Source organism: Mizuhopecten yessoensis, unplaced genomic scaffold (genome assembly GCF_002113885.1).
Source record: "Mizuhopecten yessoensis strain PY_sf001 unplaced genomic scaffold, ASM211388v2 scaffold1405, whole genome shotgun sequence".
In the NCBI taxonomy this organism is placed as follows: domain Eukaryota; kingdom Metazoa; phylum Mollusca; class Bivalvia; order Pectinida; family Pectinidae; genus Mizuhopecten; species Mizuhopecten yessoensis.
In genome coordinates, this window is record NW_018404030.1 from 416437 (window position 1) to 432577 (window position 16141).

Genomic DNA, 16141 nt, shown 5'->3' on the forward strand with positions numbered 1-16141 from the left:
TACAGTCTTGTGTTTGAATCTCGCGGTCGCGTAACGGTAAAACTTATTGGCTTTGAAGTCGGGCGTCGCTCCTCTGTTATCTTTAGAGGACAAGTATCAGCCTAGTGATTGGTCAGGTATTTTTTGACCCGACACCAATCAAATAGCTAGCCAGTGCCTTCAATTTTACTATGTCATTCCAGGGGTGCAGAGAGGGAAAGTGAGCGTAACCCCTGGATATCTAGGATGCAACATACCCTGCTTCCAGCACACATACACACATGCACACATACATTACACACGTCGAGGTACGTCCTTAAATTACCAAAGCTGTTAATAGGACGTTAAACCTAATAATAAAACCAGTTTACACAAACCTGTGTCTGTTGAACTAATTATGTAACAACGTGTAATGGAAATTTTTAATAATGTATAACATTTCATTTGGTCCATATTTACTATTAGCTATGTAAACAAAATGAATAAATAAATATTATTATCATTCTTTACTGATTTCAACAACACTGTAAGAATTTTTACCAAAAATAGGTTTGATTTCTAAATTCATGAAAAACAAAAGTTTTATAAAAAAGAAAAAAGAAATGTCAAAAAGACCCATTGAATCATAAAAATAATCAATAAAATCACCAAAGACATCAAATATTTTCTTGTTATGCATTTCAATCTGTAATTGTGATCTATTGAAATACCAGTACATGCCTCAAATTCATTACAGATCTATAGACTCATACAACTGTGAACTAAATATTTACATGTAGTATATATACACACGTACAAAAAGGTAACACTGCACTGAATATAACTGTGGAGAAGAGTTCCGCTTCTCAGCTGGGATTTTCATGGTTTTTTTTTTCATTTTGGAATATTTACCCGTGTACATGAATATAAAGATGAAAAATCAAAAATGCCTCTGTATTTTGTTAAAGTTATTTCCCTTAGAAAGGTATCCATCGTTCATTTTTATGTTTGCAGGGAATTACTTTTACTGGATATCATTAATGAAGATAAGGATTTGCAGAGTTCAACCGAAAGACTTTCTGGGGTGGTTTTTTTCTGCTTATTTTATCTTTTCAAATTTCAAACAAATTTCATTGTGAAAAATGTATCACAAAACATATTTTATATTTAATACTTCTATTAATATATTTCAACAGAAATTTCATAATAGTGATAATGACAATTTAATCTTGATGGTATTTTTTTCCTAATATAATAAAAAAACATGTATACAACTTTATATAATGTGTCAAATGTATCGTGAGGTAGACAGAAGTGTGACGAAAAAGTAATCAAATATCACATTTATCCGGTAATAAGCTAAGCCCACTTGGTTGGTACTTGTGCGGCGAAATTCCTGAGATTTGACGTTTCACAATTAATTTATGTCAGTCTCACATTTTTTCATACGTTGAAACGTGACCACATGTTGTACACGCCTTACTGTACTCATCCTCAGCCTCGTCGTAAACCTCCTCACCGAACTCATGAACGTGTGGTCCCCGGTCCTTCTTCACGAGGCTACTCCGAACGGCGTGTCGTAATTCTGTAAGGTAATTACAATATATTAACCAATTCACACCTGAAACTTCAGAACGAAGAAATACTAAATGCTATTATTGTCTCCTGTTGTTTACGAGTATTTGTTTTATGTCATAATTCACACACAACAATAAGAAAAATTAACGATCCTTTCTATAAATTGTAAAAGTTTTATTTATCTTGTAATTACAGAGAGTACATTTAAGTTTCACTGGAAATAAAAAAAATGTAAATAAAGCAATCAATATTGCGTTATGATACATATGAGTTAAATTTTAAGGACATTTTATTTGATCTTCAACACATTTAAAGGGTATCTTTTGTTTCTTTTGGAAGATATTTTTATTGAAATTTCACTGACCTTTAACTTTCTTATCAAATTTTTTCTGTTTCGTTTTTTCCCTGTTTTCAGCTCGTTTTTCGTGAGCTTCTTCAATACTTTCCTCACTGCCCCAGACTTCAATAGCTCGCTCATACACCTGTGACAAACAATAGAGACTTTCAATTATGACACTTATAGCTCGCTGATACGCCTGTGACAACAGATCCATGGCAGTATCGTGGTAAAATATAAATACAAACTTTATTTATTTTACAACAATAATGAAACAAGTAATTTCAACTTATTTTAATCACTCTTGTTGGCCTGGATGTAAGCATACATAAGGTCTTAATGTGGGAGGAAACTGGAATACCCTGAGAAAACCCACGTGGTCAGACAGGTAACCCCATACCTTTTCACGTCCGCTCGGGGAATTAAACCCCGGCCGCATTGGTGAAATGCAAGTGCGCTATCCACTGCACCACCCGACCACCTATTCTAGAGGTAGGACGCCGGAAATGTGACCGAAAGGTTGCGGGTTTGAGTCAAGGCACGGCTTTGTGTTGTATTTTTGAGCAAGATACTTTACTCCGCTTGTTCCAGTCTATTCGGCTGTAAATGACAAAGTGGTTGGGCAATGCTAGAATTGTAGAATGCTAGCTGTTAGTGCCGAAAGGGTAGCACCAGCTGTATGCTCCCCAGGGAGTTGAGAACGATATTGGCTGGTTGCAAAGGCACAATAACCAACGATAATAATTTTTGAACAGCTTTAAGATAACCTACAAACTAGGTTGTGATAAAGCGGTATATAAGAACCTCTTATTATTATTATCATTATTATTAAGTGTGAAAGATAGGGACTTAAATATCAAATACACCCCATTAAATCACAGGGGCATGGATTGCTTTACTTGTAATATTAAAAAATAGGGGTCTCCTATACTAATAAATACATATTAGTATAGGCGACCCCTATTTTTAGCTCACCTGGCCCGAAGGGCCAAGTGAGCTTATCCCATGGTGCAGCGTCCGTCGTCCGGCGTCCGTCAACTTTTTCCTTTAAAATGCTACTTGTCCTGAATGGCTCAGAGGATTTTGACCAAATTTGGTCAGGAGCATCATTGGCCAAAGGGTTCTCAGTTTTGTATAAACGGAGGGTATAACCCCCCTGGGGGCAGAGGGGCGGGGCCAAATAGGGGGAAAATAGGTAAATCTTTAAAAATCTTCTTCTTCTCAACCAATAGAAGGATTTTGACCAAATTTGTCCTAGAGCATCTTTGGACAAAGGAGACTCAAGTTTGTATAAACGGAGGGTGGAAATAGAGGAATTTTTTTCTCCTGCTATACAAGTGAAGGGACTTTAACCAAATGCAGTCTGAAGCATGATTAGGGACAAAAGAATCAATTTTGTATAAACTGAGGTGTGTGGGCCTCCTTCTAAGGGCAGATGGGTGGGGCCCATTAGGGGAAATAGAGGAAAACATCAAATATCCTTCTCCTTTTGTACCGATGAAGGGATTTTGACCAAATTTGGTCTGGAGCATCATTGGCCAAAGGGTTCTCAGTTTTGTATGAACGGAGGGTATGGTCCCCCTGGGGGCAGAGGGACGGGGCCAAATAGGGGAAAATAGGTAAATCTTTAAAAATCTTCTCCTCAACCAATTGAAGGATTTTGACCAAATTTGTCCTAGAGCATCTTTGGACAAAGGAGACTCAAGTTTGTATAAACGGAGGGTGTGGGCCTTCTGGCGGCATAGGAGCGGGGCCCAATAGGGGAAATAGAGGATTTTTTTTCTCCTACTATACAAGTGAAGGGATTTAAACCAAATGCAGTCTGAAGCATGCTTAGGGAGAAAAGAATCAATTTTGTTTAAACTGAGGTGTGTGGATTCCCCTTCTTTGGGGCAGATTAGTGGGGCCCATTAGGGGAAATAGAGGAAAACATTAAAGATCCTTCTCCTTCTGTACCGTTGAAGGGATTTTAACCTAACCAAACTTGTTTTAGAGAATCTTTGGGCAAAGGGAATTGAATATTTATAAATGGAAGATGCAACTTTGTTACTTGTACTCCTTTGATAAACCTGAATGGTACTCAGCAGGTTTTAAATTGAAAAATAAAATACCAGGTGAGCTATTAAGGCCCCTGGGCCTCTTGTTTAATATTACAAGTAAAGCGATCCATGCCCCTGTGCATTAAATAGAGAATAATACATGCATTTTCTTCGGCCCTAATGGGCTGATATTGCAGTCTTTGGTTGATACTGGATGTGATATGGAAAAAAGGCATGTTTTATTCTGTTTATTACATACTTATTAATAAAAGCTACTTTCTTATGATCTATTTTTCTTTTGAAATATTGAAAAACCAAAATTTGTCAAAAGGGGTGTGATACGGTTTTGCGGGCTGATACAGGTTTTGGGGTGTGATACGGCGGGGGCTGATACGGCTTTTGGGGTGTGATACAGCGAAGGCTGATATGGGTAAGGGCAATTGTGTCGTATCGCATATACAAAAGACCCGTATTTATTAGGAAGTATGTAATAAAATGAATTATTATGTATCAAAACAACACATACAGTGTAATATCAACTTCATACAGTCTCTTGAAATGATATTAAGCATCCCGTCCCACTGCAAGCAAAACGTTGGAGACTTCCATTGTAGTTTTTCATACCAGTGTTTTTGTTACCTAAATTTTACAACTTCTTGTTCCATTATGAACTGGGGAAAATATATGCTATAAGTATATTGAAATGGTGAATATGTTCCCCAGTTTTTGGTCATTTTGGGAATATATGTCACTTTTTAGCTAGGGGAACAAGTCCGTATTTGGCAGTAAATCTGAGCAAAAACATATCACTGCATACATACATAGTAACCTCCACTTAGGTTACATCCACGTATCCCGGTTGAAACGGTACAGGTGGCGTAGAAATATTCCACGATAAACGAACGCACTTGGACCGTTCTATAAGCAAAGCTAAAAATGCACAGTTTCGAAGAATATAAAACAATGTATCAAGAATAGTATGCCCTTCTTTCACGCGACCACTGGAATTTTCCTGAGGTCAGCCTCGGTTCAGATCTGTGCCTGTTGTTTTCTTTACTGGTTCAACCGTTTCAACCGGATACGCGAATGTACCCTAAATTTCATTTTGGATATAGCAGACAATACTGTAAATACACACATATGACTGCTGCTAGAATACTTACAAGACCTATATATGGGGCACAGGCACTAGCCTCGTCTGTCAATATACATATAATATAGTCCTGTGTATTGACAGACGAGACTACATGCCTATGAGGTGTAATCATTTGTACTTTAGTACTGCAGATGCAAAATATTTGACAAGAAGCAAAAAATAAAATACCTACAAAGTTTTATGACTTTTTGCTGAAATGAAAAAATAATATGACCGATGAATCCGTAATCTAAGATAAAGTATACGTACCAGGTACTGAAAAGGGTATTGGTCTCAAAATAGGGCAGCAGGAGTTATCTCCCTTTGTTCTAGCCTCTTTGGTGATTGAGCCATTTGAAAATGTAAACCTTCATAACAGCACAATAGTATAATAAATGCACAAAGATGTGAAAAAACATATATGAAAGTAACAAAAACTCACCTGAGGTTCATAAAACAGTTTCATATCTCCCCAGGTGTTATGACGAGGGTTTTTGCGTACAATGAACTTCAAAGGGGGTTCTCGACGGTCAAAGTCGGCATCTTTCAGCAGATATTTGTTCTTAGCATCTGTCTTGGTAATGAGAGGATTGTCGTCTTCACTTTCTCTGTCAACGAAAAAATAAAAACATTTTTAAACAGTAATAGAAAAAACTTACTGAAAGGGAAAAATTGCTTTCTCTTGTCCTAAATATTTCAGATTTATGTTTTAGAATTTCTTTGAATAAATGAAAACGATGAAATTATGTATTATTATGAATTTTCAATACCTGTTACATTAAATTAAATTGTATTCAGTTTTTGAGACCTCATCACCAGTATGTATATATCTGGTTTTACTAAAAATCATCATACATTATAATAAACAGCAAAATATTATTAAAATATATTAAAACAAAACATGTGTCAACTTTAAAAGATTCAAGCTTTATAAACCAACTGTAAAGGAAGCAAACTATTATGTTTTTCAACTCTTTTTTTCCTATTTTGATTATAAAAAAACTTTAAAAGTATTGAATAAATTTTACATATGCACTGTTTTCTTACAAATGTATTTCCTTTGGCTTTTGTGCTGACCTACAAAGTGGCCTGCCCCCACTTCAAAAGAGAAGGAAGCAGGACAGACTAGCGTAAGTGGTCAAGGGGCTGGTGCCAGCCATGCACTGTCAGGACTATTTAACACTAATCCGAGGGAAACGAACATCTGAGCCAAACGGTTGACAGACTGTGTCGCAAAAACATCATAGAAGGCCAGGAAACCGACAACTCTAGGTGTTTTAAAACTACAAACTGTAACACACCTGTCTATAAAATCTCATTCTCAGCTGCCAGACAATGTTGTGCATGCAGAGTCACTCAAGGGTTTTATGTGCGACTAAGGGCCTCTAGCAATCTCTCTCCCATTGTGTTTATGCCTGAGAAGGCCCTACATTGTACAGATCCAGATATAACTGTTTGTAATATTGATAGGAAAACTTAAATAGGTGAAAGGCAGCTGGATAATTGGCTACAGCATGCATGTGTAGTACATGTGTAACAGGAAGGAAAAAGGATAGAGAATATGAGCTTTGGTTGAGATTTGAACCAGCGACCTCTGACCCCCCAGACAGACTCCCTATTACTGAGATAAAGGGAATTTCCCTCAAGTCAAAGCTTGTAAGAAGATGTCAAGTGCTATGTACAATGCACATCATTTACACTACCAATACTCAACAACTTTTTTTATCAATAAAACCCCCCACAACCCACGTTTATTACCTCATCACCAAGGGGTCCTTACTTCCTTAAATGGGAAGGGTCAATATGGCACCTATCTTTTACAGGAAGGAAATTAGATCAAAGCAGTATAAAAAAATAAGAACTTTTGCTTTGTATCTAGCCTGTGACCCTTACTCTTCAAGGGGATGCTCATTACCACAGAGTTCAAGGGATGTTCCCTCTAGTCGAGACTAGTACAATTACTTTTACATTAAGAACAACGAACATCCTTTATACATGTACTTACTTGCATTTATCACAGATGGACACGTCAAAGTTTGTGTGTAGGAATGAATCCATGAATTCCTTCTCACAGCCGTCACAGAGAAGGTTTTCTACGCCAATCACAGGACCTGTAAAAACACCATATTGGTTGTATTAATCGTTTGGGTAAATATAATAACACACGAAACTTCAGTACAGCTAGCAAACAGAGCTTAATACAATATATCTACATTTCCACTGCAAGTTCCACTGTAAGCATTACCAGGAGAAACTGCATTCATAGAGCTATGAATGCAATTTGATCAGTGTCTTTTTGAAGCTTCTCCTCCTGCCTCAAATAACATGATAAACTTGTTAGAATCAATCATTTTGATGATGTTAGTTGTTCCAGGAATCTTGTTTGCACTGACAACACAGATAATAATAAACTTTATTTATTGAGGATAAAATAGATGTTTAGCCAAAGGCTAATCTTCCACATGATACTTTAATATCGAAAAAATATAAGGGAGTATCTATATTTAGGTCAATATTAACTAAATATAAGGATTGAAAAGCATTTTGTCACTGTTTATGCCAGAATTAACACAAATTGATTATATACATATTAACCATGAAGCCCGCTAGGAATATGTATGTAATTGATTTGCGTTCACTCAGGATTGAAATTGAAAAAAAAATCCTTACTTATTTTACAACAATTATGAAACAAGTTATTTCAACTTATATTAATCACTCTTGTTGGCCCGGATGTTAGCAAGTGGGGGGTCTTGAGGTGAGAGACAATCTTAGTTCCTGAGGAAAACCAACGTGGTTGGGCAGGTGACATCATACCATTTCCATCCGATTGGGGAATCGAACACAGGCCACCTTGGTGAAAGGCAAGTGTGGTGTCCACTGCGCCACCGCACCACCCAACAGTGCTTTATACACGCGCTAACACCAATGTGGGAGTCACATTGATAGTGTTGTGTACATATCTACTAAATCTTGGGCAATTGAATTTAGTTAAGTTTAGTTTATTTTCCAATACAGGATCTATATGATCCTCTCCACCAGACTCATTTTTTTTAATATATGTATGTATACACATGTACACATACATATGAAAGTTGGGTGTGGACCTCACATGTTTAACAAGTTATGTAAGTTCTGTAATTATATTGGGTAGGAATTTACCTGTGCATGTGATAACAAGCAGTGCAGGGTATGGTATTAAGAAACATGGAAAGAGTTTTTTTATAACTTAGTTGAAAATGCTCCAATCATCATGTAAAAATATTGTAGATGTGAACTTGAACATGACCTTATGCCCTTGACATACAACTGATCTCAAAAGACAGACCTCTTGGGATTGTATACAGAAAATCAAACATTCATATCAAATTATGATACTACTGGTTCTACATTATACAGACATGTATTAACTTAAAATCCTGTCAGAAATAAACAAGGGACATAATTTATCTGACCACATTTATTAATCCAATCTAATTTTATATCATAGCTGAACATGTTTTCCCTCTCAATTGTAAGAAAGTTTACTAGTAAAGATTAGTCTTTTAGGGATGAAAAGTGAAACATTTTTTTTATATAACAAGTGTGGTCTAGTTGAGAGCTTAATTTTGCTGACCTCCATTCTGCACCTCTGAATATAACCCAGGTTTTAAGTGTGTTGCATAGCTATCTTTTACTAGAAGCAAATTACTGATATATATGTGCTAACAAAAAATGTTAATACAAGTTTTTTCTTATAGTTTATCAATGTAAACATATATAAGTACCTAATTGATGCTTGACTTTAGCTCGAGTCTTTTGTTCCCCCTCCTCTTCCTCCTCCAGGAAGAATCCAGCACCAGTATCGATTATCTTGGCGGGTGCTTTTACTTTTTCTCTGTATAAAAGGCGAAAAAGGTTATTCCATGAATTTGTCAAGACCTTTTCTCAGCATCTAAATATTAAACAGGAAAATTGTGGTTTATACAAACATGTACAGTTCAAGGAGGATAAAGGTATCAATGTTTAATTTTTATGCATATTTAACAGAACTAATGAAGAGAATGTTTACTTGTAGATAGTTAGTATCTGGGTATGTGATGTTAAATTCAGGTGTAGTAATGTACATGTCTGTACATGCAATAATGAGCATTTTCACTTTCTAATCCAAATTGGTGATACACTAGTGATGGGCTGATGATCAATTATAATTAAAAATTGAACAGTTTTCCCTTTCTGATTCTGATAATCGATTACAAATTCCAAAATCGATATAATTGGTTCATTATTGAAATCAAAGTGTCAAATGTATACAATGAAAGTCATTTATTCCTATGAATGTTACTATTTTACTGCATAAACATTGCTTGAAATCCATTCTGTCTATTGATGTAACAGTAGTGCTCTCACTTTATTTGGGTATTCAGTCCCATACAAAATTATAAACCAGTTATACAATGGATCATCAACTGGTTAACTATACCTCCAATTAGAACTGATTATAGATTATGATTTTAAAACGATTGCCCATCATTATGATACACTGATTCAAACAAATGATCAGAATCACCAATCAAAACCAATGAGTAATATCATCTGTCCACAAAGGTGCTTATCACTTATTCAAATAGATGATATAATCACTTCAAATACCATCCATATCAGTAGCCAAAGAAGTAGCTGGACTTTCCTCTGGCTCTGACACCAGACTAAGACATTTTGACAGATTTTAAGATGTCTGGTGTTGAGCCAGAGCGCACTACATTATGAAAATGTGGAACCCCCGACACCAAAAGTTTTGAGGTGCTGACAACAAAAATCTGCTATACTAAATACACATAATAAAATGTACCTCACATACATGTATATCGATAAACTTGTTATTTATTTAACCAAAACCGTTCTTATAATCAGAAATCACAGCTAGATTCCGTCCTTGATAATCAATTGTTCAAAATTTCCCACCTGTGTAACGCCATTTTGTAGATTATGAAAATTACACAGGAGTGATTAATCACCAAACTGTACTGATCAGGAATGTGTTTCTATTTAGAAGAATTCCGGACCACCTCTTTTTGTTAACATGTCAATATTGTGTATTTACCCTGATGATCCTGGCTTCTCTGTAGTGTATGGCCTCGTTGATAATCTTGTCTGTTTCAGCATCAAAGCTCTCTGACGATTTCTTTCAATGCGGGCACGCTGCGAGTCTGATAATTTCTGGACACTTTCTTCTGCTACAATGATGACATCAACTCGTTAATCAATGACTTCCCCTTCAAATCACATCTGGATATTCAAGTATAGGCCTATATATGTGTAACAGGAAATTGAATAGTGTGCTTCCTCCGGGGATCGAACCCTCAATCTCCAGGTTCATAGTCGAACGCTCTACCCCGGAATAAACGGAAATTCCCTCTAGCTCGAAGCTAGAAGCTTAAGCCAACCTTAATCCTATACAGTGTACATGTATGTACAATTAAAACCTGCCACAATACTCCCCCCTTTTTAAATATGTTCGCCCTCGAACACCACCAGGCGCATAGCTAGCCCCTTTACCATGTGTAAGCCTGACATGGGGTTGTCGAAGGCAGCCCCCCCCCGAAGCGCGAGCAGGGGGAGGGTACGGGAGGGGGTGTTCCCCCTCCCTTTAAGTGGGGTCTGGGGGGTCTCCCCCATTCCCCCATGAACATTTTGTTTTCTAGAACGTCTCAGGAGCCATTTCACACGTCCTGATGTATGTTTTCTCGTTTTAATCCGCAAGAAAAAAGTCCTATTTTTTGTATATATATATACCTATTTATGTGGATCCAGTGTAATTCAGAAGATTAACCGTCGGTATTGCTTTGTACACCCTCCATACATACATTGTCTGGTTTTTACCTAATCTTGATAAATGCATTTGATACTTCTGCATTAGTGAACATGCAATTGGGTTTGTCTTTCTCAGAATCTGATCCGAGTTAATTGTGAAGTGAGGTTACCCCCACTGTCACCTTTACTCAGTCTCCCACACAGTTTCGTCTTCTGTTTGTGCTTTGTGACTGGTTCCTTATACTTGCTCCTGTTATTGGACATGGAAGTCGAGAAGCGAGTTTGCCCCCACTATCATCGTCATGCCCAGCTTTGCAGTCTCCTACACCGTTTCGTCTTCTGGTTTCATAAACATTTTGTGGACATGGAAGAAAATTAAAGTTTAGTTTTATATACGTCCAATATAGAAGGTATTATTATGCGCAATCTGACAAAGTAAAATAATACAAAGCACCGTGATTTTTAAAAATTCTTTTGTGTTGTAATTTGGCAGGCTCCAGAAGACAGTTTTCGTCATTTATTTAGATTCCAAAGTGTCCTTTCCTACGTTTGGCAGCAAGGAACTCCTCTATCGCAGCATCAATGTCAATTGGCATATCTCGGTGAATATGGAGAATTGACAATGACGAAAGACGCTCCGGTTTAATGGTGTTTGGAATGTTCCATCTCACAGTCCATCGCGAACTGAATGAATGCTCTGCTGACAATGTGGAGACTGGCATGGTTACAAGTATTGCAACCATCGTCCAGACACAAGGGTACATACAGCTCGCGGTTAGTTAGTGGAAGCGTTTCCTGCAAAGAAGCAGGTTTAATGGTGTTTGGAATGTTCCATCTCACAGTCCATCGCCTAATCTCCTCTTCAAATATCTCATGACCCTGAAGATGGAGTTGTTTGCGCCGGGCGTGAGTTTCTCAATTTACTCAATCGAGCAGTTTAGTTCCGCCTGGAACTGTCCATTAATGCAATGGACATTTCTAAACTTTATACATTTTTGTACTAACTATTAACAATGTATCATAAATGAGGAATTATATATGTATACTATATATTCAAAACTTAAACTCCATTTTATAGTATCAGCAAGAAAGAAAAAAAACGTCATGAAAACCTATACTTGTCAAAATTATGTGCAAGCCCGGGCTTATTGGCTTACATGGTAGCTACGAGCCTGACCACAACCCAGGTTCTAACTCCCTGTCACCACAGGGAGGGCCATATTCACCATTTGTAACACTCGAAAGAGAATAGTGTGCTTCTACAGGGTATCGAACCCTCAATCTCTGTACATTTAAATCTGCCAGATATGAAAGATTTCCATTACTCCTACACACAATGGTCTTGTATACTGCATGTTTTCTTTATGGTACAAAACATGCTCGAAAAATGCACCTGTACCCCGTGCAGAATTATCCATCGCCTGGATGTTTACCTAAAGAATCAGATGAATTGCAAATTTGTTAACCTAAGAGAAGTATGCTGTCATGAAAAAATTGCAAAAATGAAAATTAACAAAACACCAATAATTGTACATACAATGTATAGAAATATAGCCTCCAGCACTCGTTTCTGATTTTCTTCAGTATTTCATGGAGATTCAGTCACTACCAGAGGAAATTCGGGCTACATACAAACACCTCCATGTATTTACACTTTTACACCTTTTGATTTATGTCTACTAGGATAAACTATCGATCTTGAACAATTGCTGCATATGGCTCCTGAAAATTACATAATTTTGTACGTTTACGCTATGTAGGTTGGTTTGTTGCATTACAATAATTCTTTCGTTGATGCATTTTAAATATTTGTATTGATCGTTGTTAAATAGTTACAGAAATACACGAGTAAGCCTCACCATCGCCGTGATCTACCGGTTGTTCGTCCATCGCTCTGAAATCTTCTGTGTTGATTGCATGCACACACTGAAACGAAAGTAGACGAAGAGCTATGACGCAAGGGACATAACTCAAACGGACTACACCGTATGGTAGTACACCACTATTTAGTTGGGTTGGACCATCTCGAATAAATGTACATTGATATTTATTTATTTGTATCAATTTTCATATAAAAAACCCGACAAATATTAAAAGTTGCCTGTTTCATATAAACAAGCATTACAGGTACAGTATGCTGTAGTAAATTGGTGACAGGCATAATTTAATTGGAATTGTTTTTAAAAAATAGTTACTGTCCGAAAAAATTGAGTCGTAATTGAGATGCAATCTATACTCATGATGTTATATTTGTCACATGGGCACATGTTAAGGGAGTTTGCCCATGAATGACTTCTTATCGAGGAAAACATTCCCTAAAATCACAACACCCGTATTTAAAAGTAAAATTCGTAAAGCAGTTTGAAAAATAAAATGAATAAAACGTAACTCCTGCTCATTATTAAAACCCTCCCGTTCATTATTAAAACCCTCCCACTCATTATTAAAACCCTCCCACTCATTTTTTAAACCCTCCCACTCATTATTTAAACCCTCCCACTCATTATTAAAACCCTCCCATTCATTATTAAAACCCTCCCACCCATTATGACAAGTACATGTATTGCAGGCAATACAACCTTAATATGACACGGATATTAAACGTGGGTTAATGTGAAACTACATTACGCGTGTAGGATTTTTTTCGGACCAGCTGCATCTTCAATTTGCCTAAGAACGTGAAGGTTACGATCACACATTTTCTTTCAAATAAATCTATACCTGCACCAGTTACAAACGATCTCATTAAAACAAATCACTGGTGTATATGACAGACATTCTGCCAAGATTCTTAACCTTTTGCAAATCTAGTGTTTTCTGTATTTCAAAGGATCTCCTGACAGGTTGAAACAGACCGGGTTTACATTTTTGTATCCATATTCATTAAAAAATCTTCTGAATAAGGGAAAAAATAGACTACATAGTTATCTATGCTACACTATATATAAAGTTTTTGAGAGGATCTTGTATGTTCAACTCTGTACTGTCTTATACACATTCTAATCCTTTTTAGGAAGGACTTTCGGTGCTGTACAGATTATTCTGCATGCAGCGACTACTGAAAGCTCTAGCAACAACAGATGTGTTAGGGCCGTCCTAGACTGACTCATTGACTGTAGGTGAATAAACTGTGGCCACACGGTCCAGACAGTCCATCATAACAAATGGACCTTGTTTACAGTAATGTCAGTAAAAGTCTCCAGAGGAATTATTTCGGGCCAAAGCCAGTGACATACAGTGGCCCTTTAAAGGAGTACCTCAGGGATCCGTATTTAAAAAATGTAATGTGTATAATGATAATGACGATAACACCATTTCTCACGTGTAAATGTGTGATCCTGTAAGCTTATCCAACGCTCTGGAAAAAGAGACTCAAATCCTGATTTACTTGTTGATATAAACAAGAGCTTCTAAGCCCGATCGTTTTTTTTATTTATTTATTTTTTATAATCAGTACGATTAATAATAATAATAAAAAAAAAAAGATAAAAGATCGGGCCTAGAAGCTACGGTTCCCGCAGCTAGTTATCCATGGCACATTTTAGGCATTGTATGTCGGCAATAAATCGTTTTAAACAATTCTTTCATTCAAATTTGTTCGATTGGTGATGTCACACTAAACCCAAACAAACTCATTTCAGATGGAAACAAGAACCGCGATTGTGTCGCTTAAACATGTGTACACCATCATAACCCTGGCTGTCGCTCAACACTACAAGTAATGTTAACAATTTGTAAATAGTAACCAATGAGAAAGCAATTACGCGAGGTCTTGCATAAAAATGATCAAGAAAGAAAAAGGATATATTGTATTTTATATACATGTGTAATTGCAATCCCCGGGAGCATCGCCTTCTTTAAACAAGAAAAATACTCACTCAAAAGAATCACACTGATCGGATTGAAAAGAGAGAGAAACTACTGCACCATACAGGGAACTGCAGAGGCATTATTGTCGGATGATCCTAATATACACCCATTCCTCCATACTACCCGCAGATAACACTTTTTCATTGGAATTTTGCTTGTGGTAAAAGCTCCGTCTCCAGTCCTATGAGGCATTGTATCCTCGATACTTCAGGAGATACGCTCTCTGCCGCTCTCTTCACCCCTGGAATATGTCATAGGAAAATTAATGGCACGCGGCTAGCTATTTGATTGGTCTCGGATAAAAAAAAAGCCCTGACCAATCGCTAGGCTGGTACATGTGTTTTGAAGATTATATGTATAAAGGAGCAACACCCGACTTCAAAGCTAGTCAATTTTAGCGTCACGTGATCGAGATGTTGTTTCAATGTACATAAACAAACGAGTCTTCCTGTATCATCCAAAGGTGGTGCACGCTGACACCACGATTCTTTTCACAATATAACCAAGGGATGCAGAGAGCGAAAGTGAGGTCACCCATGGGATACCGACGATGCAGTCATGGGTACTTGTTATGTAATTGTTGCGATGTAAGTACATGCGATACATTACTATCATTAGTCGTTATCTATTTCATTTAAATCACAATTTGTGTGTACCTATTATTGTATCAGTTCATTCGAAGGATGCTGAAGGGGTACTAAAATATCTTCAATATGCAATTCATTTTGCAGGATAACACCACATCATGGCAACGGTTGGAGGTGGGGATGGTAGCAGGCTGTAGAATAGCAGCTATCTTGTATTAACAGCAGCGAACTTGATAGTGAAATCAGTCTAGCATATGGCATAAGGCAACCACCAACAAAAGCCTTCAGGGAAGACATGACAGTAGCTACACAGACATTTGTGTAGGCAACTTGACTTTGCAAAAGTTTGAAACAGTCATTACAATGGCACGCATGGGATTCAAGCCAACGAAATCGAGGTGCCTGGTACCTGCATACATCATTTTGATGCATGGAGGTTTGAAAAAATGACGAACACCTGTGCGTGACGTTTACTTGTTGTTTGTGAAATGTATATCATGAAGCAGCTTTATTTATCTTCAATTTCTTTATTTTGAAATATATTTTTTGAAAGATTTTGAATGAGACATCAGTATTTTTGTGTAAATTAGCTGATAGAAAATCACATTAAACCCCAGATCTAAACCTGGTATCATCTGCTTTACATTTGTCATCGATAACAACGCTGATTAAGACATCTATGTAATTAATCATTAATTCATATGACAAATCTTCAAAAAAAAACCGATCCTGATGCTTGATTGATATTTAAATCGTAGCATAATATCACAAAATAAACATATCTTAAAACAACCATGTTATTTTTTTTAATGGGAAATTAATGAGATATCCTAATACGATTATA

The 16141-nt window shown here is 36.8% G+C and overlaps 1 protein-coding gene across 2 annotated transcripts; it reads right to left on the minus strand.

Annotated features, from left to right (window-relative positions):
• Positions 1 to 144: 144 nt before the first annotated feature.
• LOC110461570 (DNA repair protein complementing XP-A cells-like) lies at positions 145 to 12775 on the minus strand. 2 transcript variants are annotated; one of them, XM_021515094.1, is made up of 7 exons: positions 12700 to 12775; positions 10131 to 10263; positions 8815 to 8924; positions 7053 to 7158; positions 5490 to 5655; positions 1901 to 2018; positions 145 to 1543 (listed from the first exon to the last, which is right to left on the minus strand). In XM_021515094.1, the coding sequence occupies exons 1-7, from the start codon at positions 12728 to 12730 to the stop codon at positions 1392 to 1394; spliced, it is 816 nt and encodes a 271-aa protein (XP_021370769.1). In that variant the 5' UTR covers positions 12731 to 12775; the 3' UTR covers positions 145 to 1391. The 2 variants fall into 2 exon arrangements, with proteins under 2 accessions (XP_021370769.1, XP_021370779.1); XM_021515104.1 differs by having other exon boundaries at positions 10131 to 10260; positions 12700 to 12753.
• Positions 12776 to 16141: the final 3366 nt, after the last annotated feature.